Genomic DNA, 22,422 nt, shown 5'->3' on the forward strand with positions numbered 1-22,422 from the left:
TATGAAAAATAACAACGAGAAAGAACAGAATATACGCCAGAATCATGTCTTTGCTGCGCCACATAAAGCAAGTTTCTTCTTCACTCATCCCTCATTACGTTTAAAAGCAATTTGTAGATAAAAACATAATATAAAAATTTTACGTCAACAATAAATATTTTATTAACAAAAAATGATTTCAAAGCTACTTATTACAAATTTTTTTGTGCAAAATATCAAAGCTTAATGCTATATGACGTCAGTCGATTTCATGCACGTGGCGAAACCGGGTGATGAATTTTGCTTATCTTGATTTTGTGATGTTAAAGTTTGTGTAGTGTAAAAGCAAAAACGCTGATTTTGGAAAGGTAGGGTTACGGGTATTTCTGGGATAAATGATTCTTTTATGCACCGTCACCCTAATTGAATCGCATTCAACAAGTCAGCTCGCTGGTAAATATTTACTTTTATTTAACACCTTAGCATTGGTCATTGTCATTGAACAGTCACAGTGGATCAGGATAACGGTGAAAAGGTGAGGGCTTTACGAGTCCACTTTTAAAGAGATGACAAATATCAGTCGGGGGAGGTTTGGTCAATCGTTGTCATTTTTAGCACGTGCTATTTTTGTCACACGTGCTAAAAATGACAACGATTCTGCTATTTTTGACAACGATGAGGCCGATTTCACTCCTCAGCGAGGAAATGAAGATTTTGGAAAGATAAACACTGATTTTGGAAAAGAAGTGCTGCCACCTGGTGCAAGACGAAGAATCCAGCTTTAATATGCCTGTTATTTGTATGGTAGTTTGTTTTGTGGCCTGAAGTTGGAACTTAAAATTGAAGCATCCGAAAATGATCGATATTGATCGAAAACATGATGTTGATGAAAAAAATAATATTTTAAGTTGAGAGAGGAGGCCATTTTATCCAGATGCAGTAGTTTACTTCTTGAAATTATTTTTGCTAATGACGGCTGCTAATTATCCCTCATTACATGGCAGTCGTCGTAAGCAAAAATAATTTCAAGAAGTAAACCACCGCATCTGGATAAAATGGCCTCCTCTCTCAACTTAACATATTATTTTTTTCATCAACATCATGATTTCGATCAATATCGATCATTTTCTGATGCTTCAATTTAAAGTTCCAACTTCGGGCCACAAAAAAGGGTATACTTCAACGTTGGACTACCATACAAACAACGGCCATATTAAAGCTGGTTTCTTCTTCTTGCACCAGGTGGCAGCACTTCTTTTCCAAAATCAGTGCTTGTATTTCCAAAATCGTGATTTCCTCGCTGAGGAGTGAAATCGGCTTCATCGTTGCTAAAAATAGCTGATAGCGTTGTCATTTTTAGCACATGGTTGCCAAAAATGGCATGTGCTAAAAATGACAACCATTGACCAAACCTCCCCCAACTGATATGATAGGGTGATAACTTCTTATTCAGTTTATTCCTTGCAGGTATTCCTTGTGTTGTGTGATTTTTACATGATGTCTGATGATGAAGGCTGCTGTGCTGTATAGCATTATACCTCTGTTATACCCTGGCTTGTCTCAGTCTGGGGACTGGGCTGTCATAATCTGTAAAGGCTTAAGATGAAATAGGTAGGTACGTAGGTACCTACCTTTTCTGTACCTACCTTATCCTGAATGCCTCCATTTTTTACTGACTGTTCACCATCACTGTTCGCAGACTGCTGGGAAAATGGCGAGATCAGCACGTCGGGTTGCGCTGGTGCTCTGCGGAGTGGTGCTCACGGTGCTGGTGCTGCTTCAGCTGACCAGTCGCTCTGCACTGCCTTGCACCACAAATCCCGGGGGACGGACCAGTGGTGTTCCCCTGAAGGAGGTAAGGCCACCGAGTGAAAGGCAGAATTAAATTAGTCACATTAGCAAGCAAGCTACCTACCTGCTGAATGTGATTGCCTGTTGTCTTCACCCTCAGGCTGAATGATCCGATCAGTCTTCTCTAGCCTCAGCACCTGTGAAACCCCACTGGAAAACAGTCAACAATGCCAGTTGCCTCCGTCAGGACGGTCTGCTACAGACAAAACTTGAGCGGTTAGGAACCCGATAATTAGCTAGCCCAGTCCGCGCCTTAGTCCCAGTCATACGAGGACTGTAGTATGTGCTCATCGGATCAAATTAATACGCATCTGTGGTCTGATTTTTGTGCTTTGCATACCTAGGGGGTACATGATTCAAATGTAGAGTGTAGCGAGTAAAGTTGGCCAAGGTTGGGTCTCGTCGTCCTATGCCGAAATTCTTCAAAGCGCCTGCTTGCGCCGAACTTTATTTCGCTCATGCATGCGCCGGCCGCCGAAATTTCAACGCACGAACTTACGCCGGACGCTGCATCGAACTTTCGGTAACATAAGCCCATTACGCGGACATGTCGATGGTAGCATGGATTTTTTCAGTCTGGTCGCCGTAGGCTGATGCGGATTCGGCACCCTAACTGGTGCAAATAATCGCTCTGTTGCCACACTTTTGCAGTCTGACCTCCGGCCACCCTTTCTCTCATTCTGTTTTTACCACCCCAGGTGCGGATGGCTGGCATCGGCCCTGTGGACCGTAACATGCCACTGATATTCATCGGTGGTGTTCCCCGCTCCGGCACCACGCTGGCACGTGCCATGCTGGACGCCCACCCTATAGTGCGCTGTGGAGAGGAGACGCGAGTGATTCCGCGCATTCTCAGTCTGCGCTCACACTGGAAAAAGTCCGCCAAGGAGACGCTGAGACTGAATGAGGCGGGTCTGACCGATCAGGTGAGTAATTGGGGGGGGGGGGGGAGGCATGACGAATTGCCGGGTTGTCGTGGTGGGTTTTAGACTGGGACAGGGCACGGGACAGCTGTGGGTTGAACGGTACAGTTATGGAGTGGGACTAGATGGGTTGTATATTGGGATGTCGTGGGCTCAAATATGGGGCTGTATTTTTTCATGAATGGGAGATGCCCTCTCCCATACCGGTATACCGGTTTCTGCCTTACCGGTAGGTACTTTCCTTACGTAGTGAACTGTCAGTTTCAAGGTGACAGTGACAGAGCCTTCGAAGGTCAAACACAACTGTTCTTTAATTTCCCTAAATGGTTCTTCCCTCGAGCGATCTCACGCATTTCCTTATTTCTTCCATATTAACTTATTACATCGAAATGTATCGGGATATTTTTGTGATGTGTATTATCCACGCCAACGTCCGTGTGCTATTCGTAGTACGGGACGTAGTTTTCCTTGTTCCTAGTTCTGCATTTTCCTTCTGAGCCTTCATTTTCATTGATGATAAGCGTAAAAGCTACGGCAGCTGTGACTGTTTCGTAGTGCTGCGGCGCTTTGGCATATCAATTGTGCATGGTATGCCGATAAAAGGGAATCCTTGCAACTACGCGGCATATTTAGACATGTCATGATGTAGCATAGTCATCGGGTGCTCGGCGACCTGGTGATTGAACCTTACTTTCGCCAGATTAGTGCGCCCGTTTCTTGATCTATTGCTTCGATTGACTTACGAAGGGTGTCGACTAGCGCCGATTGAGGGCGTGGACGCTGTTTGTTGGTTATGCCATAGTCTGTTTTGAGGTTGTGTGTTTGGGGATTTGTGACGGTGGTACGTTTGTCTTTCCCAGGTTCTCGATTCAGCCATCTCCTCGTTTATGCTGGAGGTGATCGTTGGCCACGGTGAGCCGGCGCAGCGGCTGTGTAACAAGGACCCGTTCACCATCAAATCGGCCACCTACCTGCACCAGCTGTTCCCGCGTGCCAAGTTTGTGTTCATGGTGCGGGACGGACGGGCGACCGTTCACTCCATCATATCGAGACAGGTTAGCACGATTGAGAAGTTGAGGAGTGGACGAGTTCGTGGCGTGGCTAGTGAGTTGTCACGAATGTTCTGTAAGAAATAGGGAATTTCGATCGGTGGGTAAGGGAGCTGAATAGGGTCGTGGCTGGTAGAGAGGAAGGGGATTTCTCTGGTATGTGAGAAGCAGGAAGAGGTATTAATGGTTACCAGCCGGGCCTATTCAGTGCTCAACTCAGGCTGCCCTATGCGCGTGTGCCTCTATACTTTGTCATGTGCTGGACGGCGCTCAACACCACCCTCCCCGTCCCACGCCAGGTAACCATCACTGGGTTCGACTTGACCAGCCCGCGCCAGTGTCTGCGCCGCTGGAACACCGTAGTGGACACCATGGACCAGCAGTGCGAGGAGCTCGGCGACCAGTGGTGTCTGCGCGTCCCCTACGAGCTGCTGGTGCTCGAGCCGCGCCGGTGGATGCAGCGCATCCTTGGATTCCTGGATGTGCCCTGGAATGAGACGGTGCTGCATCATGAGAAGACTATCAATAAACCTGGCGGAGTGTCGCTGTCCAAGTGAGTAGAGAGGCGGGAACGGCTTGGGTGGAGTGGTGGGATTGGTGGTACGGTTTGAAGCTGTCTTTTCCCTAGTTGGAGTAATTTCCTTAGCTGTTGCATGGATTATTCTTGACAGGTGGTTTTGGCTGTGTATGTTTCCTGTATTTATTTTTGGCTTTGTTCCAGACGTGCAATAATCGGATATGAAGCGGCAATGCCTTTGGCAATGCGTATACCAGCCACTAGAGCCTAGAGGAAAATATATTATTGCATTAAGAGTGTCATGCAAACATCGTGAAAAACACTAGGCTTATTACATGTTTCGATTATGTACGTACAGCGCCATGTCTTGTCATTCGTTAATTAATTTCCTCTCATTGTACCGTACCAGGTGGAAAAGTCTACTCCTACTGTGCCCTTCGTACCCAGGTGATCTGACTCACTCCTCTGTCGTCCCTTGTGCCATCACCATGAACAAGTAATTTGACCTCCCTCTCCCGCACCACAGGGTGGAGAAGTCCTCCGACCAGGTAGTACGACCGGTCAACACGGACGCGCTTACCAAGTGGGTCGGCTGGTACGCCGAGGACGTGGTTCGCGACATGGCGCAGCTGGCTCCCATGCTGGAGACGCTGGGCTACGACCCGGAGGCAAACCCGCCCAACTATCGGCAGCTGCAGACTGACCGCGGCCACGAGTTTGATGAGGACCAGGACGGCGACGAGGAGGATGCAGAGGAGGTGAGGACGGGGGAAAGGGAGGGAAGAATATAGAGGGGAGGGGTGAGAGGTAGCATCAGCGAGGATGGAAATCAAAGTATGGGATGGAATAGTTTATTGGAAATCGGGGAAGAAGAATGGGAGGAGAGGGATGAATAGTAAATAAGGGATGAAAAGCATGGGCGAAAACATGAGAGCAGTGGGCGAAGTTGTTGGAATTCGGACTTGGCTTCGGAAATATGAAAAGCTGCGCGAGTTGTGCGGTTCACTCTCTACCTTTGTTTTCGGGTACGTATGGTCGGTTATTTTGCTCTGCCAAGTTTCTTGACAAACAATCATGCGAGTGGCGCGGTGCAAACGGATCTCTTGTTCATGTTTTGCACCTGTTCGGTCAATTTTTCCCGCTCTGGGAACGCTGAGACCCATTGCATCATAACGAGGAAAGTGGCGCTGCAAAAGCGACACAACACGGCCTTGTGGGAACCGAGAAAGTTCGCAGCACGCTTCGGTAACCGGCCCAGAACACCTGGTTCTGACAGTTTTTAGACACTTCTACTAAACTTTCTATACAGAGTCATGTGCCCTGTCATGTCTTCCATCTCTTGTATTCGGTTGGGGGCAGCTGCATTTTTCTGCGCATATAAACCGCTCCCTCCCCGCCCCGCTCTACGGAATTCGACGTCATTTAACGCCCACTCCCCCCCCCCCCCCCGCCGACCCCAGGAGGGCAGCTGACTTGATGGTCTATAGAAGAGGACCGGATACTGGTGGCTAGGGCTGGCCGGGATCACCGCTGTTATTTTAGAGCCGGACTTGCCGAGGACGGTGCTGTGACATTATTACACCAAAACACCACCAATTGCGGTGGTGTGACACCAAAGGCACCACGCTGGGTGAGTGGTGTAGTGGCAGAGCTATGGGCTTCATTGGCACCACGCTCCGTGGTGTTACCTGAGTCTGATGAGGGTTTCAGACGCACAGTGATGGCGCGGGGACTGAGTGCGACGCGTGGTGTTTCGACACAGAACTGTTCCAAGTCGTGGACGCAAGACTCGGTGGGTATGCGTCCGTCGGTGAAGTGATGCGAGTTTGACGGCACACTTCATATTTGAGTTCGCTTTTTGGACGAGACGCTCTTTATAAGACGTTACTATTGCTGAGATTTCATGCTAGGTGCTTACTGCTTAGCAAGGATAACATAACTTTTGTTAAAGAACTGGTTTATCTTGACAGACCTAAGAGCTATCTCCCATATTGGGAATTCAGTCTCCAGTTTTGTGTTCGTTTTTTTTTTCTAAGACAGTTATTTGTGCTCAGTTACCTACTAGTTTACCTAGAATGCTTCGTTGGGAACTGCTTAGGTTTAAATCTAAGTACAGCAATCGCGTGTGCGGCCTGTACAGATATTTTGTTGAGTTATCCCTAATCAAAAGATAATGTCTTTGTTGATCAGCTGATTTGACTTGATTTGTGGTATTAGTTAGTAGCCCTTTTATTATTTATCGTAGGACAGTCGCATAATATTTGGATCAGAACCGAAGGCCGGTTTTGATGCCAACAGTAACTGGGTACACAAAGCAAGCATGACATGTAATCTAAGCGCGATAGGGTAGTGTGGCATATTGTCATGTTTTAGCGAGAAGAATGTAAGGCTGCTGACTGCTGTCGCACACGCGCGTATGTCTCTTGAAGAGTCTGTAGTTATATGTAGCTGTAGTCAGACTTGTGCCGGGACCAAAAATCAAGATCCAGGATCCTCAAGGTCCCACCGCAAATTCAATTTTTAGAATCCAAGGTTTCCAAGGTCCAACGGCAAATTCAATTTCTAGAATCCAAGGTTTCCAAGGTCCCACGGCAAATTCAATTTCTAGAATCCAAGGTTTCCAAGGTCCCACGGCAAATTCAATTTCTAGAATCCAAGGTTTCCAAGGTCCCACGGCAAATTCAAATTCTAGAATCCAAGGTTTCCAAGGTCCCATAGCAAGTATACTTTGCAGGGTCCACAGTCCCCAAGGTCCCACGACAAGAATGCATTGCAGGATCAACAGTCCCCAAGGTCCCACGGCAAGAATGCATTGCAGGATCCACAGTCCCTAGGGTCCCACGACAAGTGTGAATTTCAGGATCCACAGTCCCCAAGGTCCCATGACAAGTACACACTTCAGAGTTCAGGGTCCACAGTCCTCAAGGTCCCACGGCAAGAATACATCTCAGGATCCAAAGTATTCAGGGTCCCACAACAAGAACTTAAACAAACTAACATTCTGATGAGCAGACTTACTTCTAAATATTCTGCCAATGGATGCCCAGCAACATTTAAAGGGGCAGAACCTATATGCAAACCTGTGGACTGTGGTGGTTTTATCATTAACCAACATAGGTAGGGGGAGCTTCAACACAAGTTAAAAATGAATCATAATATCAATCTCTCCTTTAACCTGACAAATTCGTAAAAAATATAGGTAGGTAAAAGGTACCTTGCAATTTGTATTGTCATGTCCCTTTCAATTCAATCTTACCTTATCAGTAGGAATGTAGGATAGCACCTTACAGTTATTGAAGACAGACATTCAAGTATTCTTTCAGGCAATATAAAAAAAAAAACAGAAATAAAACCTACAGGCTTCATAGAAATGGAAAAGTTGAATTGATAGTTACATGCTTTCGATTTTCTGCACATTCAGTTACATAATACCTAGGATAAAAAGAAAATATGTTCTAAGTCTTGTTTGCGCGAGCGCTCACAGAAAAACTGATCGACTAAGCCAATAGAATTAGAGTATCAGCGAGCGCAAACCTTACTTACTGTTCATTCACATTAGATTGAAGGCTCTGAACAAAATTCCATCTGACAATTTTTTCGTCAGCCGGTTATTCGTCGGCAGATTTTCGTCTGACTTTTTCGTCTTGCATTTTTTTCGTCTGTTCGAATTAATTTGGTGCATTTTTCGTCTGAGTATTTTTCTGTCCGGCATTTTTTCGTCTGGACGAGGCGGAAAATGTCCTTATGAAAATAATGCGCGGACATAAAAATGCACAGACGAACAAATGCATAGACGAAAGTCTGCGGACGAAAATCTGCAGACGAAAAATTGTCCGACGAAAACCTGCTAAACGAAAAAGTTGAACTGTCATGGAATGATTGCTTATATTGCTCATTGCTCAATGGTGATTTGATGAATTGCAAAACAAATAAGTTTGACACTTACTTGGTCAGTGGGTAGCTTCCAAGTAGCTTCAAGCCCGGCATATCACAACCCAGAAAATATGTGAGGTGAGATTAGAAAAGAACTTTCCAAACCACCACTGTCCACTGTTTGACAGTTTCATAATCCATAACATTGATAATGTAAAAAGCTACCAGGTCTCTTGTTCCAGTTCTGCCTCACAACCATGGCAATGATTTTGCTCTATATATGTCTACACAGTCTGGTTCGTTTTCTCTTCGTGTAGCTATCTAGCCCCTTGCAGCTGGTCGCTCAACCATATATATTTATTGAAGTGCTTACAGACAAAACCTAGTGCAGGGTCCTTAGTGGCCCAAGTGCAACATAAACCTCATGATGGTCCAGCTTCCAGGATTCTTGAGGTCCCTCAACAAAATGGTGGTGTAGGTCCAGACCGTTCTCCTAAGATCCCATGACAAATAATAAAACTGGTACTGAAGGTCTGCATTCTGCAGGGTCTTGCAGCATACCAAAATTTTGAGGTCCTAACCCCTGGGTTTCCATGGTTTTACGGCATATGAAATGTTGAGGTCCTGGGTTTCTAAGGTCTCATGTCACATGAAATGTTGATGTCCTGGGATTCCAAGGTCTCACGGCATATGCAAATGTTGAGGTCCTGGGATTCCAAGGTCTCACGACATATGCAAATGTTGAGGTCCTGGGATTCCAAGGTCTCGCGGCATATGGATGTTTTAAGGTCCTGGGATTCCAAGGTCTCGCGGCATATGGATGTTTTAAGGTCCTGGGTTTCCAAGGTCTCGCGACAAAAATGACAATGCAAGGTCCAGGATCCATCAAGGTCCCAGACCTTGGACTCTGCGAACCCTGGATCTCGGATCTTTTTGGGACCTTGGCACAAGTCTGGCTGTAGTGGTACGTTTCTTCACCGGGGCTTCCCCTTCAGAATCAGCCTGTATTTTCTTCGCCAGCTTCTATCATGAATTGTGCATCATGTTTGCCTAATGGCACGGTGTGCTGGGTGCCGATAAATGGCGTAAATTGTTTCTGAGCAATATTTGTGGGTATTTATATTCTTTTTTACGAATTTTCTATAATATTTCTACGTTTTTATGAACGTTTTATAGTTTGGTTTCTGCACAGAGCGTATTTTTTTCTATTTAGTGTTATTGCGGCGGCGGTTGGGACAGGTGAACTGTCTCGCGCGAGTTGTTCAGAGGCCGTGCTGTCAGCTACCGGTACAAAGTCAGAATCTGTGCCCGGAACGCATGTTCAGCCGGGCTGCTTCTTGAGTCAGGCACGCAATGGCTCACCACAGAAGCGATATAGAGTGCAGCGCGGACCGGCGGCTGTGTAGCATACTCGGAAATCGACGCCCCCGCCTCGGACGGTGTTTTGGGTGCGTGCAATGTGACGTTATGAGCCGTGTAAATGAAACATGGAGCGCTTTAGTAGCGAACCCTTGCAAAACCTGATGTAGGTTGCTCGCTGATTATGTGATGCTCTTTCGTGACCATGTGTAAATGAACCGTCATTTATCGCATGCTGGTAGCGGGGGCTGTTCGGACATTGACAATGTGAACGGTGCTTTAGACAGTTACTATAATACGTAGTGCCAATCATGCTTTGTGCTGTCCCTTCTGCTGAGGGTTTGTTAGTTAGAGCAGGGGCTTCAACCGTACCCCATAAGATTGCAGGGTTGGGGCCGTGAAGCCAAGAGCTGTGTTCACGAGATGTATAATAGGACGCACTTCCTGGCTTGTGATACTGGTATAGAACTAGGAGACCTGCTCATGCGAGCGAATTGGGGCGCTGTTTTTACTTACACTGTTTAATATAAGGACTTTTGTATATAACTGGTGTATGGTTCACTTGTATGATGGGATGGCGGCGTCTAACCGATACAGGACAGCTCAGAACTTCAGTGGAGCAGTCACTGTCTCTTTCCGCTGTTCGTTCGCTTTGGATTATCGCCGGGGGCTTCCCCCACTCCCCTCTCCCTCCCACACACTCCGTCTCGGAAAACTGTATTCTTATAGATCAAAATGTACATGTAGACAGCAAGCATGGATAACGCTGGGGTGCTCGCCCGGGCGGGTGTCCAGGGCACCTCGACTCCGCCGCTGGACGCTCCCCGCGGCGCCCGCGGCCGACCGGATCCCCGGCCTGTCGTAGTTTATCGATAAGTTTTGGCATGCGACCACGGCGCCTCAGGCGCCTCGTCGGAACGACACATGTTAGGACTGATGACAGCAATAAAAGACATCAGACATGATATAAATCTAGCCTACTGAATAGATCTATTCTTAGATTGCACACTGCATGTTTGGAGACGGCGAACAGTGAAGGTTACATGACATGGTCACATGCCTGTGGACGCTATATGAACGCTCCGATGCTCCTCTCTCTCGGCGGATAGAGGGGCTCGGGCAGGGGCGCCGTCCACTAGAACTACCCCCTGTGACGTAACAAGACCGGCGTCCCCCAGCCCCCGCACACGGCGCGTTTAGGGACCTAAGATCGCCGCGCGCCGGCTGCCCGAGTCACGCTGCAGAGATCACGTGTCGTCGTGCCGACGTCACATATCAGAACGATGACGTCAGTGTGACGTAAGGGATGAACTTTTCTGCACTGCCGAGAGGAGGTCTGGAAGGGTCGACCGTCTCGTGATGGGAGCAGTCAGACCTAGGGTTGGAGTCTGTCTGACTTCTCGCTCCTTGTTACTGAATATCGGCAGAAGTGCCGCCTTCCAGGGTATAGGTACCGACCCGCCCTCCCCCGAATAACTGGATAAGTCTGACAACGTATCGAGCTCCGCGCCACCCAACAGACAACGGCGTGGTCCTACCAAAGGCACAGCTAAAAATGAAAGTTGGCCGGTCTCGCCTGGAATGAAGCGGCTCTGGCGGCGCGCCGAAGGAGGCGCGGCACGGCGCCTAAAGGTATAGAGAAGACTGACCGGACTGGCAAAGTTCGCCTGTCCGCTCGATCGGCCAGGGACCCTCTCAGAGGGCACAGCAGGACCGCGCCGCTACCACGTTCATCGTTCTTCCTCACTCCCGCTTTCATCATCGCTTCTCGTCTGTACACTACGCGGGCGGTCGATCTACGGAGCTAGGAGACTCGCGGCTGAGACGCTGGACGTGCTGCCGGCCCTGCTGAAGCTGGGAGTGATCGGAGGACGTGGCAGTGTCCCTCCTCGGAGCTGATGAGAAGTCACTGGCTCCGTCGGGCTCCTCCACCGGCGAGCTTCGGCCCGAACTGAGCTAATGGAACACACACCCAAAGGTCGCCACCGCTAGGGGCCGCCACTCCTGCGCGGGAGCCCACTAGAGGAAACTTGAGAAACCTAGAATCACAGATTGGGGAGACGACGGTGGCTCCGTGAGACGCTCTGCTCTCACGCGGCTCTCACTCGCCTCTGTCTCTCTCACTCTCTCGCTCTCTGTCGGCGCTGGTCCGGCGCGTGCACACAGTTTATAAGCGTATTGCTGGTGGCCTGGCCAGCCGGCGGGCCTACAGGGGCGAGACGCGCGACGGCGACGGCTGCCGCGGCCTGCAGATGGTGCTGACCGAGTCCGACTCGGCCGGCGGAGCGTCCGCGGGGCTCGGCGGACTCGGACTGTCGCCCGGAGGACTGAGGTGGAGTCGCGGTGCCCGGCCGGCCGCCATCTCTAGGTCGACGGTGTCCAGTTCTTGGAGTCGCTCCGGTCCGCCGTGACCGGTCCCCGCGCCGGCCGGCCGACCGCCGCCCGTGTACGGCCGGAACAGGCTCTGGGGGCGGGCGGGGTGGCGTCAGATGGGGCGGGGACGGGTAGGTTAGGATTTTGAATATGTTGAGCGTCTGTCGTTTTGTCTGCATTACAAGTTAATGTTAATTCCGGGTATGATTCAATACCCTGATTATCATGGAGTTCAAATGCATGTTCCCGAACGGGACACGCAGCCCTAGCTGGTAAATTTCCTTATGTTTACCTTTATATCGGACAAAGCACCCTCACAAGATGCATAATTACACGGTACTTAACCCTATTCCTGGCGGGCTCCGCCGGGACAAGAAACTGGCGGGGGGGCCGATTCGGCCCCCCCCCCTGAGATCTCGAGAACGAAGCAAGATAGCGACAAGCGGTAAACGGCATCGGATACGCACGGCCAAGATCTACAATTTTTACTAAGGTCATTTTCAGGTCAGGTCAAAGATGACGTCACAGGGGTCGAAAAAGTCAAAATGGCGGCACTAGATATGGAGAGAGTTTTTCTCGAATAACTTTCGAATTAGTCAAGATAGGAACAAACTAAGGGCATCATCGTGATCCTCTCGTCAATCCGCATCGAATGATATATATGTTGACCTCGAAAGGTCAAGGTCAAAGGTTGACCTCAGGTCACGTGACCTCGAGGTCATCATGTATATCATTCGATGCGTCTTGACGAGCTGAACACAATGAGACCATCCACGCGTCTGTATCTTGTTCCTGTACGGAGTTATTGGCCAAAAACCTTTGGTGACCTTTGATGACGTCACATGACCTCACAGCTGCCCAACAGCAAAACAGACCTCAAGGTAGTGAAGGTTGATCGTATATGAAGTCATGTATGGTATATGGGGCCATTCCGACCCGTTTTAGTGGTAAAAACAGGGAGTTGATTTTTCCCCCATTGACTTATAATGGGGAGGTCGCGAAATTGACCTGACCTTAGGTCACCGATATCAAAATTCCGAGATATACAAATTGCACATACTGGTACCCTAACTAAACCCTGAAGAGAAGAAATTGATCGGTCAAAAACTCTAGCTCTGGCGTGATTGCAAACTTTTCTGAGGTAGCGTCACCAAACCACCTCTGGTGACCTGACCTGAGGTCAGATCAACTTAAAATTTTCAGACATGTTGCGTAGAAGCCTTTTAGGAAAAGTCAGAAAATTTGAGCTTCCTAGCTCAACGCGTTTGGGAGATATAACCAAAAAACCTCAGGAGGGGCTCCTGAGGCCCCCCCGCCAGGAATAGGGTTAAGCAATTCCCGTTTGAGTACCACGGGCCAGAACGGTTCTCCTAAGCTCATATTCAGGAGAGGGGGCGATATCCCACACCCAGAGGAGGGGAACAGTTGGGGTTTTGTCCGCGGTGCCGATGCAGCCGGCAGTGCACGGCAGGCGGAGGCGGCAGCGGCGGCGCGCGGTGACTGCAGTATATTTACCGTGGCCCGAGGGGTGGCGACGTTACGCCAGTTGCTCCAGCTTGGTCACGGTGGCCTACAGAGAGACAGAGGCAGCGTCAGCGGCAGCGTGCGCCCGCTCCCAGCGGCCCAGCCGGCAGCCAGCGCCGCCACACACAAAGCGCAGCAGCGGCCAGCCAGCGCTTGTCAAGCAGCAGCGTCCGGCCGCCGCAACTATAAATAAGCATTGATCGACCCAGTGGCGATTTCGTTCGAAATGCACGGTGATGGCCGGACCCATTCTTCGAACCGACCCGCGATGCTGACGCATTGCGACAGCTGGTTGAACCATAGCGCAGCATGCTCGACAGCTATTGCCCAAAATTCTGGCGGCACGGCGCGGCGCAAGCTTTTGGCAGCGCGTGATGCAAAAGTGTGTTCGCAGAGCGGCCGCGACCCGCGCGTCCTCTGTAGCTAAGCGTTAGTTGGTGATACTGTCAGCAGGTGGCAGTGGCGGCGGTACCTGGTTGTTGTCAGCAGAGGTGCGCCGAGGCCGTCCGGCGCAGCAGCAGGAGGAGAGCAGACCGCGCCCGGTCGCCCCGGGCGAGGGGCTCCGTGGTGGGCTGCCGCCGGGCTCCCCGTGCAGACGCGTCGGCTGACCGTTGAACGGTACATCCGTGACGAACTTGCGGTTCTGTCGGAGAGCGAACGTTTCAGAGACCGGTTAGACCGTATGGAGGACATTCACACGTGAGACTGTCATCCAGCAACAGCGTTGCGCTTATAATGGCCAGTTTAAAGGATATTTGACGTATCATACTTATCTATCATTTTATACACCTAGCCGCCCAAGTGTGGCTCGAGCAGCCCAGCTAAACAAAAAATTGCACTGTTTTCCGGGGCTCTCCAGTGCTCATTCTACTTATTGTCTGTCTGTAGGCAGGTGGTAAGGCAACCAGATCTTGTCTCTTGCAACGATATCTGCCATAGATGGCACTCAGGTGTCAATTGGGAGGTAGGTACCCTTTCGTATAACAAGACCTTTTCAGGGCCGAAAGGATAGAAGGAAGTAGGGGGAGACATTGGTCTGGGCAACCACCGTGATGCGCCGCCGGGGCTGAGCCCGTCCTGTGAACAGGCCACCCAGCCCCTCTAACGATCACCCCATCGCAAGTGAGCATGCTCTTGGGGAGCTTCTGGCGTCAGATGAAGGTGACTATCCCACACAGATGCGGGGGAAGAATTTGACTATCCTGAGGATGGAAATGACTGGACGGTTTATGTGCTCAATTCTTTTAAACTGATATTAGCTGTGGCCTGTGATATGTAAATAAGCAGCATAAAGTTAGATACGGTCGTGAGCGGGGAGCGCGTTAACCCTGTCATATCGAAGCTTGTGGATAGCCGAGCACTGGAAATTTATGACTCCTCACAGCCAGGCAGCGCTCCAAGTTCATTTACTTTATATTTGTCGCTCCAGCGTACATTTTATTTGCAGATGCAGATATACCAATTACAAGCGTTCATATGCAATCGCAATCGTTGACCCAGGCCTTATTTTCCGTCATGTCTTCTCTAAACAATGAAATATGACATCAAAACACGTAATGAGTAGTTATTACTCTTTACCTACTGAGTGAAAATTTAGAGGTCGTTTATTAAAGAGGAAGACTGTCGTTTACCGGTATGTGTCTAAATCACCCACTAGCCAAGCCTCAGTGTCATTTCGTCATGCCGTTTCGGTGGACCGCCGCTGCATTTAACCTGACGTCGTAAGTGAAACACTTATGTGAAATGCCGTGACCTTTTCTCGGACCGCCATCGTTCATATTTGAAGTAACTCTCGGCTATAAAGCTGACAAATGTTGCAATCATATTCCAGACCATGTTTATGAAAAATGTATCAATAGCTAGCCAGGCGATCTAGGGGATTGGGATAAAGGAGTTGTCCGAAATCAACCACTTGTCATGCCGCATTATTTGCAGATTGACATTTTGCACCACGTATTAAATATAAATGTCACTAGTGCATGGTTGAACTGTTCTTTTGTGCAGGAATGTTACAATTTAGATCGTAACAGCATATTGGTATATCGAGCATTGCATTGCATTATATCGCCCGGGGCACGAATGCTTATGGTCATATGATGAGGTAGACAATTAAAGTACCGTTTTAGCACTTCGGTCCCCGTAACTCTACGCTAATCGGTCTGAGAATGTCTAAGTGTGTCTCAAAATACCACGCGACCTTGTGCAAGCTAACTCGTCACGCAAAAGGACGATCTGCGGGGCGACGGCGTCCATCAGAAGCCACCGCCCCGCCCCGCTCGCAATGTCACGGACCAACCGAGACATGAGGCGTAACCCCATCAACCCTATCAAACACTGAGGCGGGCACCATGTCTGCCCGACTCTAACCGACCGACCCCGCTGTTCTCCATGTAGCTACCAGTGTCGTCGATCCAGCGACAGCTTCCGTGCAGCCGGAGCGGCCGTTAGCCGTGGCCGCTGAGTAGCTCAGCCCTCCCCTGCCCGCCGGGCGCCGGGCTGACACCCTTCCTCAGGCTCTGGCGCGGGGTGGCACCGTCTCCCCCCGGCGCGACTGGACGCCGGCAGCCCGCCTCATCTCGGCGCAGCGCGATTTCCGGCCTTCCTCCTTGCACAATGCCGCGGTACCGGCGCTGTGTAGCCAAAAATAGCCGGTGGGCCTTGCGCCGGGTCCAATCGATACCGGCGGCTCGGCGCCGCCGCCGGCCGCCGAGCCAGAGGCAGAGGCAAGGGCAGAGAAGGCAGAGGTAAGAGTTGAGAACGCAGCGGCAGAGGTAGAAGTAAGGACGAAGAAGTTGAAGGGAAGGCAGAGAGGGAGAGGTAAGTGCAGAGAAGGGAGGAGAGGGCAGAGACAAGACCCTATAAGTCTAGAAGCAAGCGCAGAAAGGAAGGAGAAATGAGGAAGAAAGCAAAAGGTAAGCGACTAGAAGCATTGCCTGGGCAAAGAGCTATAGGAAGATGCCAAGAGCCTGATAAAAATAAGGCTTAACGAAACAGAGGGGCAAATACATCTGTGACAACTGACAAAGGTGAAAACAGTGAAAGAGGAGGCGGTCAAAGACGATGAGCAGCGAGTACTTGAGGATGGAGAAGAGATGACCGTTATAGATTTGATACAGGTGATTGGTGGGCGAATAAGTTTGAAAGCTCGGTTATCGGTTCACAAAGAGCAGGGTAACTGAAATAGGACGGGATAAAGCAAATGCCTAACTGTTCACATGGCAGCTGTCGAACCATTAAAAAGTGAAGGGCACTAAAACAATTAATCATATTTAATCGCCTAAACCCCCATATTATGGTAATGGTGATGGTAGAATTAGGAATTTATGACGGCAGTGAAATGGAATGATAATATAGCTGCATTATGTCATAGGTTAGCGAAGAAATACAATTTCGAACGTTAATTTACAATTTACGAGTAAAATATGCACAGTTGATTATTAGCAGCGGCAGGAATTATGCCTACCATAAATAGGTAAAGCTAATCAAACATGATGTGGATTGTTGAGAAAGTAGACCAAATTCATGCAATTTCAGCCGCTGATACCGTATCCGTATCTCCGTCCTACCCACAGAGCCGCGGGCGGCGCAGGCCACCCTGGCCCCGGCTGAGACCACCTCCCATTACCCGGAGGCGCCGCGGTGGGACCGGTGTGCGCTGTCCATGGGGAGAGGGGGGGGGGCAGGGGCACTCGGCGCCGTGTCGACTGCTATGACGTATCATCGGCCGTCTCCCTGGAGCAGCCGATGACCGTGACGGGCCGACCAATGGACGCAGCGCATGAATAACATTACGCCTGCTGACAGCACCGGAGACGGGGCCCGCGGAATGCGCTGCACGGGGCCGCGCGCTGGAGGGATGCGCAGGGGAGGGGGCACCCTGGGTGCTGGAGGGGTGGCACGGGGAGGGGAGGAGAGGGGACGGGGGGGTTGACTGGGGTGAGACCGCTCCGACGCCCCCACTCGATCACCCCGGCTGATGAGGATAGATGATTAGTATTAGAGTGCGTCAACTAGACTAACGATAACTAGACTAACTAGCGATTCCAGGGATCACGCGAGTAGGAATGACGCGAAAAGAGCGGAGGAAGTGTAGTATAACGCTTTTGCGTAGCCATTCCGATTCGTAAAGGCTACTGCTAATGCTGAGTCACCAGGCACTGAACTGTAAATGCTATGAAACTAAAGACAAATAATATAGCAGTAGACTAGAAGTAGACACATGACCTATCCTATCAGTTTGGCATTTTCATCTATCAGCATGGAAAGATGAAACAAAATAATAGGCACCAACCAACAGACGTTGCGTGCAGCTAGCAGGGTCCAGCCTCGAGTCCTGGTCAGAGGTGCTCTTCACAGAAAAAAAAGGAGATTTCTTATCACTGACTCTCCCTCCCTGAGTACTGATCCTTTGTTCTTGGCCAAATACCGACATCATCTAACCACTGACTCCCTCTCTGATATCTGATTTCCAATCTCTGATTCCCTTCCGCGACCAATGACCGACCTCATCTGACCAGTCTCCCCCCTGTCCCGGCCGTGGCTCGCGACTGATCCAGACCGGAGCTCGTCAGAGCACGCTTCCGGTCGTCGCAGGCCTGCTCGTTGGCCGCGGCCGCTACTAATCAGCGCGCCTAATTCACTCCATTGGCCACAACGACTCACTACATTGGCCGCAGCGACCCCGCATTGGTCCAGCGCGGCCAGTCAGCGGGCTGCAGCCGCTGAGCCGCGGCCGCAGGGCTGCAGCCACAGCCGGAGGCCAGAGCTGTGTAGATAGAGGGGCTTCAGCCGCGCAGCTAGAGAGACTGCAACCACAGCCACAGCCACAGGCAACATCTGCCCAACTGTGTCTGTGGATGCTGCAGCATCCTGGAGAGATTGCAGTCACAGCTGCTATGCTCGTATGTATAACTTACACGAGAGGCTGCTCGTTGCAGCCATGAGAGCCGAGGCATGATTCAACTAGCCTGACAGGCCAGCTATTTATAAATGCCTGAAGTAATACTAGAATAGTTAAGTAGGGGACCTCAGTGATAAGAAAATCTGACTCAAGCTACCATGACTTGCCACAAACTGACTCAAAGCTGCGGAGCCGTTGGGACTGCGGTATTTGGCACAAAGCTGCCGCTGATCATCTGACTGACAGACAGGCGGCAAATGTTGGGAAAAGATAGCCTTGCCAGGCCCGCCGTGCAAACATTATGGTTTCGGCACGTTCACGCGGACGCAGAGCTCAGGTTACATCCTCCTAAAGCTGTATCCCGGCCGGAAACCGTACGACCACGCCAAGCATGAGGCGCACTAACATGCCTGCATATTGCATATTGAAGATGTTTTTTTTCCGTGCAGCAGACCGCGCTACGGATGATTTTCGTTTGGTGTTTACATTGGCCTGGGCCCTGGTTGCATTATTTTTCCTGTTGACTGATACACTTCAAACCGCTATTACTTCTTCCGATCGATACGTATTGTGCTATTCCTGATCAGAAAACCGCGCATATCTCATGAATCGTTGCACGTCGAATTTCCCAATCAAGAAATCATCATTATCCGTGTCTCTCTTGACAAGATCATCACTTACCGTGGTTTTCTCCAGACAGCGAAGTAGGTGATGATGTTGCAATTCGAAAATGTCTTCTTCACCCTGACCTTCGAGCTCGAGCCCCGCCTCCTGGGCCTCGAGTCTCGCCTCAGACGCCTTTTTCTTGGAGGCGAACGCCGCTCCAGACGACACCTTGGCTAGCTTGATCCGTGCCAGACGCGCTTTCTGTGGGGTCAACAGATGCGCTATAAGTTCATATTGGCGCACACAATTTGTAGTGAGCACGTATGTGCGTGTGTGTCGTGCCTAGAAGGGTCTACGTGCCACGATACGGGCACATGGATGGAGTTAATGTTTTGAAATGTTTTGGAATTAAATCATAGGACGTTGCTTTGATCATCCCCAATTGTCATTTGATGTGATGATTTTCATTTTTTTATCGGACTTCAAGGAGTTAAAGTGCATGCACTTTAACTGCCTTATTGTTTACTTGTAAAGCATGATGTGATCGATGTAAGCTCACCTTGCGCTATTTGTATAATCGATCTTCAGCGTCATGTAGATGACTTAGTTTGTCGCAACCCTTGGCCCTCTTGAGCGCTTAAATGCAGCTAAGTTGATGCTCAAACACACGGCCCATTTTATGACTTATAAAGTGCCCCATTTACATTCCACGGGCCTTGGCACTGTATCACGAAGGACCATCGCAGCATGCCAATATCACGGGTCCATCGCTCCCGTCCGCCGCCGCGCCGGCGCCACTGCTGCGTAGGCTGTGCCGCGGCGCATCCCTGCACCGCGGCACAGTCTACCAATCCAGGCCCTATCAGCCGGCGGCTGCGGCGGACCGACGCCGACCGCCGGCGGCCGCCTCGCTAATCCGACTCCAATTCCGACACCGATTCGAAGAGCCGGTCCAGTCAGCAAACGGACCGGCGGCGGCGCCTTCGCTGCTTCCCCTCCGGCGAGCCCCACAGTCGTCAGAGCGAACTGGCAGCGGCGGGAGCGAGCGGAGTCCTCACCTTTTGCGCCTTGCGTTTGTCGGCGCGCTGACTCTGGTGGTAGATCCGGCTGAAGTTGGAGACGATGACGGGCACGGGCAGTGCGATGACGAGCACGCCGCTGAGGGAGCACACGCCGCCCACCAGCTTACCCATGGCCGTGCTGGGCACCATGTCGCCGTACCTGAGGACAGAAGGGGAGGGCGCAGTCGGGCTTAGTCGGGGTCGTAATGGCCACAAATGTGTTATCTTGTTTCTGTGCTAGAGAAGAACGAAAAAGAGATAAGAATGGTAACAAAGTCACCATACATGTAAATGGCTACACTCATATAAGGCTTAATCGTGTTAGATTTCGTAAGAACAAAATCAATAAAATATCGATAGACCGTGTACCTGTCCCATTGGATAACCCTCTGGTTATCAGCCGTAATAATGTAATATCAATGGTACATTCCTAGTCAGTTCAAGCCCATTCTGGTAGACTGATTAACAATTTTACTCAATATTATATCAATGCAGCTAGTGGCAGCATAATAATTAAATACCTACTATGGTCGAAACTTATTTATCAAATTAACTCATAACTGCAATTTGTGAGGAGGTAGTTGATTTAATCATAAAATCATTTAAAGTCAAATCGGCTCTGTGTTCTTCAAACACTCGTCTGTTGGAGCGCCACCAAAGTGCTGAGTCGACGGCTCTCGAGCCACAATCGGCTCATCCCCTTTGTCTTGTTCGGCAGCTTTGGAAACTGACTTTGATTTCAGCTCGCTTTTATTGAAGTTCGCTGTTCGGCAACGCTTGGCTATAAACCGATCCCCACGACCACAACGCCAAGCGATTCAATGATCAAAGCACTGCAGTCGTAAATGTGTAATGTTTTCTGGGTAGTATGCCATACACACGAAAACAAAAACAGAATAAATAAACGAACAGAATGTGAGCTGTTTTACTACGGAATCAAACTCATCTATTTTTATCAGAGACTAGGAATATTTTGTCAACACCGTCTGGCATGGGTCCAATTTTATTTCAATTTTCCGACGGTCTTCTATCCCCGACCCTGACCCCTGGTGCCCAGTGCCTACCCCACTCCGTCCCCTCTGATTGTCCGTCGGCGGCAGCGGCGTTTAGCCTTGGCCGCCGCCACATGCCAGATGGCAGCATTGTGAGCGCGCGGTGGCGCCGTCACCACCAGCTGCCAGATCCGTCACCGGCAGCTGCCAGATCCGTCATCGCCACGAATCCGTCATCTGCGCGCCGGCGGTGATCTATGGGGTCGGCCGTCGGCGCCGGCCCCGTCCGCGTGGCTGCCTGCCGGCCGCACTGGTCCTGTCAGTGTGCCGTCCATGTGCCGCCTCTGCGCCGCCTCTGTGCCGTCTCTGCGCCGCCTCCGTTCAGTCTCCGTGCCGCCTTTATTGATTGTTCGTGCCGCCTCTGTGCAGTGTCCGTGCCGCCTCTGTTGATTCTCCGTGCCCCCTCTGTGCAGTGTCCGTGCAGCCTCTGTTGATTCTCCGTGCTGCCTCTATGAAGTATCTCTGCAATATCTGTGTCGTCTCAGTGCCACCCCTGTGCCGCCTCAGTTACGCCTCTAGGCCGTATCCGTGCCGTGCTGGTCTCCGTGCAGTCTCCTTTCAGTCTCCGTGCCGCTCTGTGCCGTCCCCATGCAGTCTGTAGCCTCCGCGCAGCCCCGTGCTGCCTTTATATAGTCACCGTGCAGTCCCTGGCAGACTCCGTGCTGTGTTTGATGTCAGATCCCGTACCGTGCTGCCTTCGTGCCGCCTCCGTGCCGCCTCTGCGCCGTCTCAGTACAGTCTCCGTGCAGCATACGTGCCGTGCTGTTGCCTTATCCAGTACAATGCCGCCTTTCTCGCCTCCGTCCCGTCCAACCGTACATATAAACACGGGCTGCCGGCACTGCAGCTCATGTTTCACAGCTCTGGGAATATGCTTTACCGTTTTGCTAATGTTCCATGAATAAAATAAGCTGCAAGTGAAATGCCGCCGCGTTAGGCTCTCCACTTGTCACTTTTGGTTCTGTTCTGCACTTTCAATTGCGCGACCATTCATAAGTCATGAAGCTGTAGTCAAATGCTGTACCTGTCCTGTGCCGTTATTGGCTTTGATGTCTTTTGTTGTTGGCATGTCATTGGTGTGCATCTGACATCCTTTACTCAAGCATGGCCTTCGTTCGATATTCCGTGCCACCGTTCAAAGGCACCCGCCGATCGTCATTGGGCTTCAGTTGGTCGGTGCAACGTCAAGGGCGCCGAGTGGCGACAATGGAATTCGGTGGTGGACGGCCATGAGCACTGGTTGATTGATCGGCTGGGCTCAGTCTCGGGCTCTTACCGGAGGTGCTGCAAGATTACCACTTTTTCACAACACTTTTACTAACGTAAAACAAACGTTTGAATTGTGCCTGGTAATT

General features: G+C 50.4%; 2 protein-coding genes across 5 annotated transcripts; one reads left to right on the plus strand and one right to left on the minus strand.

Moving 5' to 3' along the window:
• The first annotated feature begins 281 nt into the window (after nucleotides 1-281).
• Nucleotides 282-10,097, plus strand: LOC122364448 (protein-tyrosine sulfotransferase-like). Of its 3 annotated transcripts, none has more exons than XM_043334813.1 (8): nucleotides 282-347; nucleotides 1,679-1,834; nucleotides 2,529-2,756; nucleotides 3,614-3,808; nucleotides 4,102-4,355; nucleotides 4,846-5,077; nucleotides 5,780-6,766; nucleotides 9,148-10,097. In XM_043334813.1, the coding sequence occupies exons 2-7, from the start codon at nucleotides 1,691-1,693 to the stop codon at nucleotides 5,789-5,791; spliced, it is 1,065 nt and encodes a 354-aa protein (XP_043190748.1). In that variant the 5' UTR covers nucleotides 282-347; nucleotides 1,679-1,690; the 3' UTR covers nucleotides 5,792-6,766; nucleotides 9,148-10,097. The 3 variants fall into 3 exon arrangements, with proteins under 3 accessions (XP_043190748.1, XP_043190750.1, XP_043190749.1); XM_043334815.1 differs by having other exon boundaries at nucleotides 310-514; XM_043334814.1 differs by having other exon boundaries at nucleotides 312-432.
• A 159-nt stretch (nucleotides 10,098-10,256) lies between these two features.
• Nucleotides 10,257-20,174, minus strand: LOC122364450 (potassium voltage-gated channel protein Shal-like). Of its 2 annotated transcripts, XM_043334817.1 has the most exons (5): nucleotides 20,013-20,174; nucleotides 19,030-19,215; nucleotides 13,921-14,091; nucleotides 13,440-13,494; nucleotides 10,257-12,015 (listed from the first exon to the last, which is right to left on the minus strand). In XM_043334817.1, exons 1-4 carry the CDS (start codon nucleotides 20,163-20,165, stop codon nucleotides 13,462-13,464), a joined length of 543 nt encoding a protein of 180 aa, XP_043190752.1. In that variant the 5' UTR covers nucleotides 20,166-20,174; the 3' UTR covers nucleotides 10,257-12,015; nucleotides 13,440-13,461. The 2 variants fall into 2 exon arrangements, with proteins under 2 accessions (XP_043190752.1, XP_043190751.1); XM_043334816.1 differs by lacking the exon at nucleotides 13,440-13,494.
• Nucleotides 20,175-22,422: the final 2,248 nt, after the last annotated feature.

The sequence above is a fragment of the Amphibalanus amphitrite genome, unplaced genomic scaffold (genome assembly GCF_019059575.1).
Source record: "Amphibalanus amphitrite isolate SeventyFive unplaced genomic scaffold, NRLGWU_Aamphi_draft 000677F_arrow, whole genome shotgun sequence".
NCBI classification, from domain to species: Eukaryota; Metazoa; Arthropoda; class Thecostraca; order Balanomorpha; family Balanidae; genus Amphibalanus; species Amphibalanus amphitrite.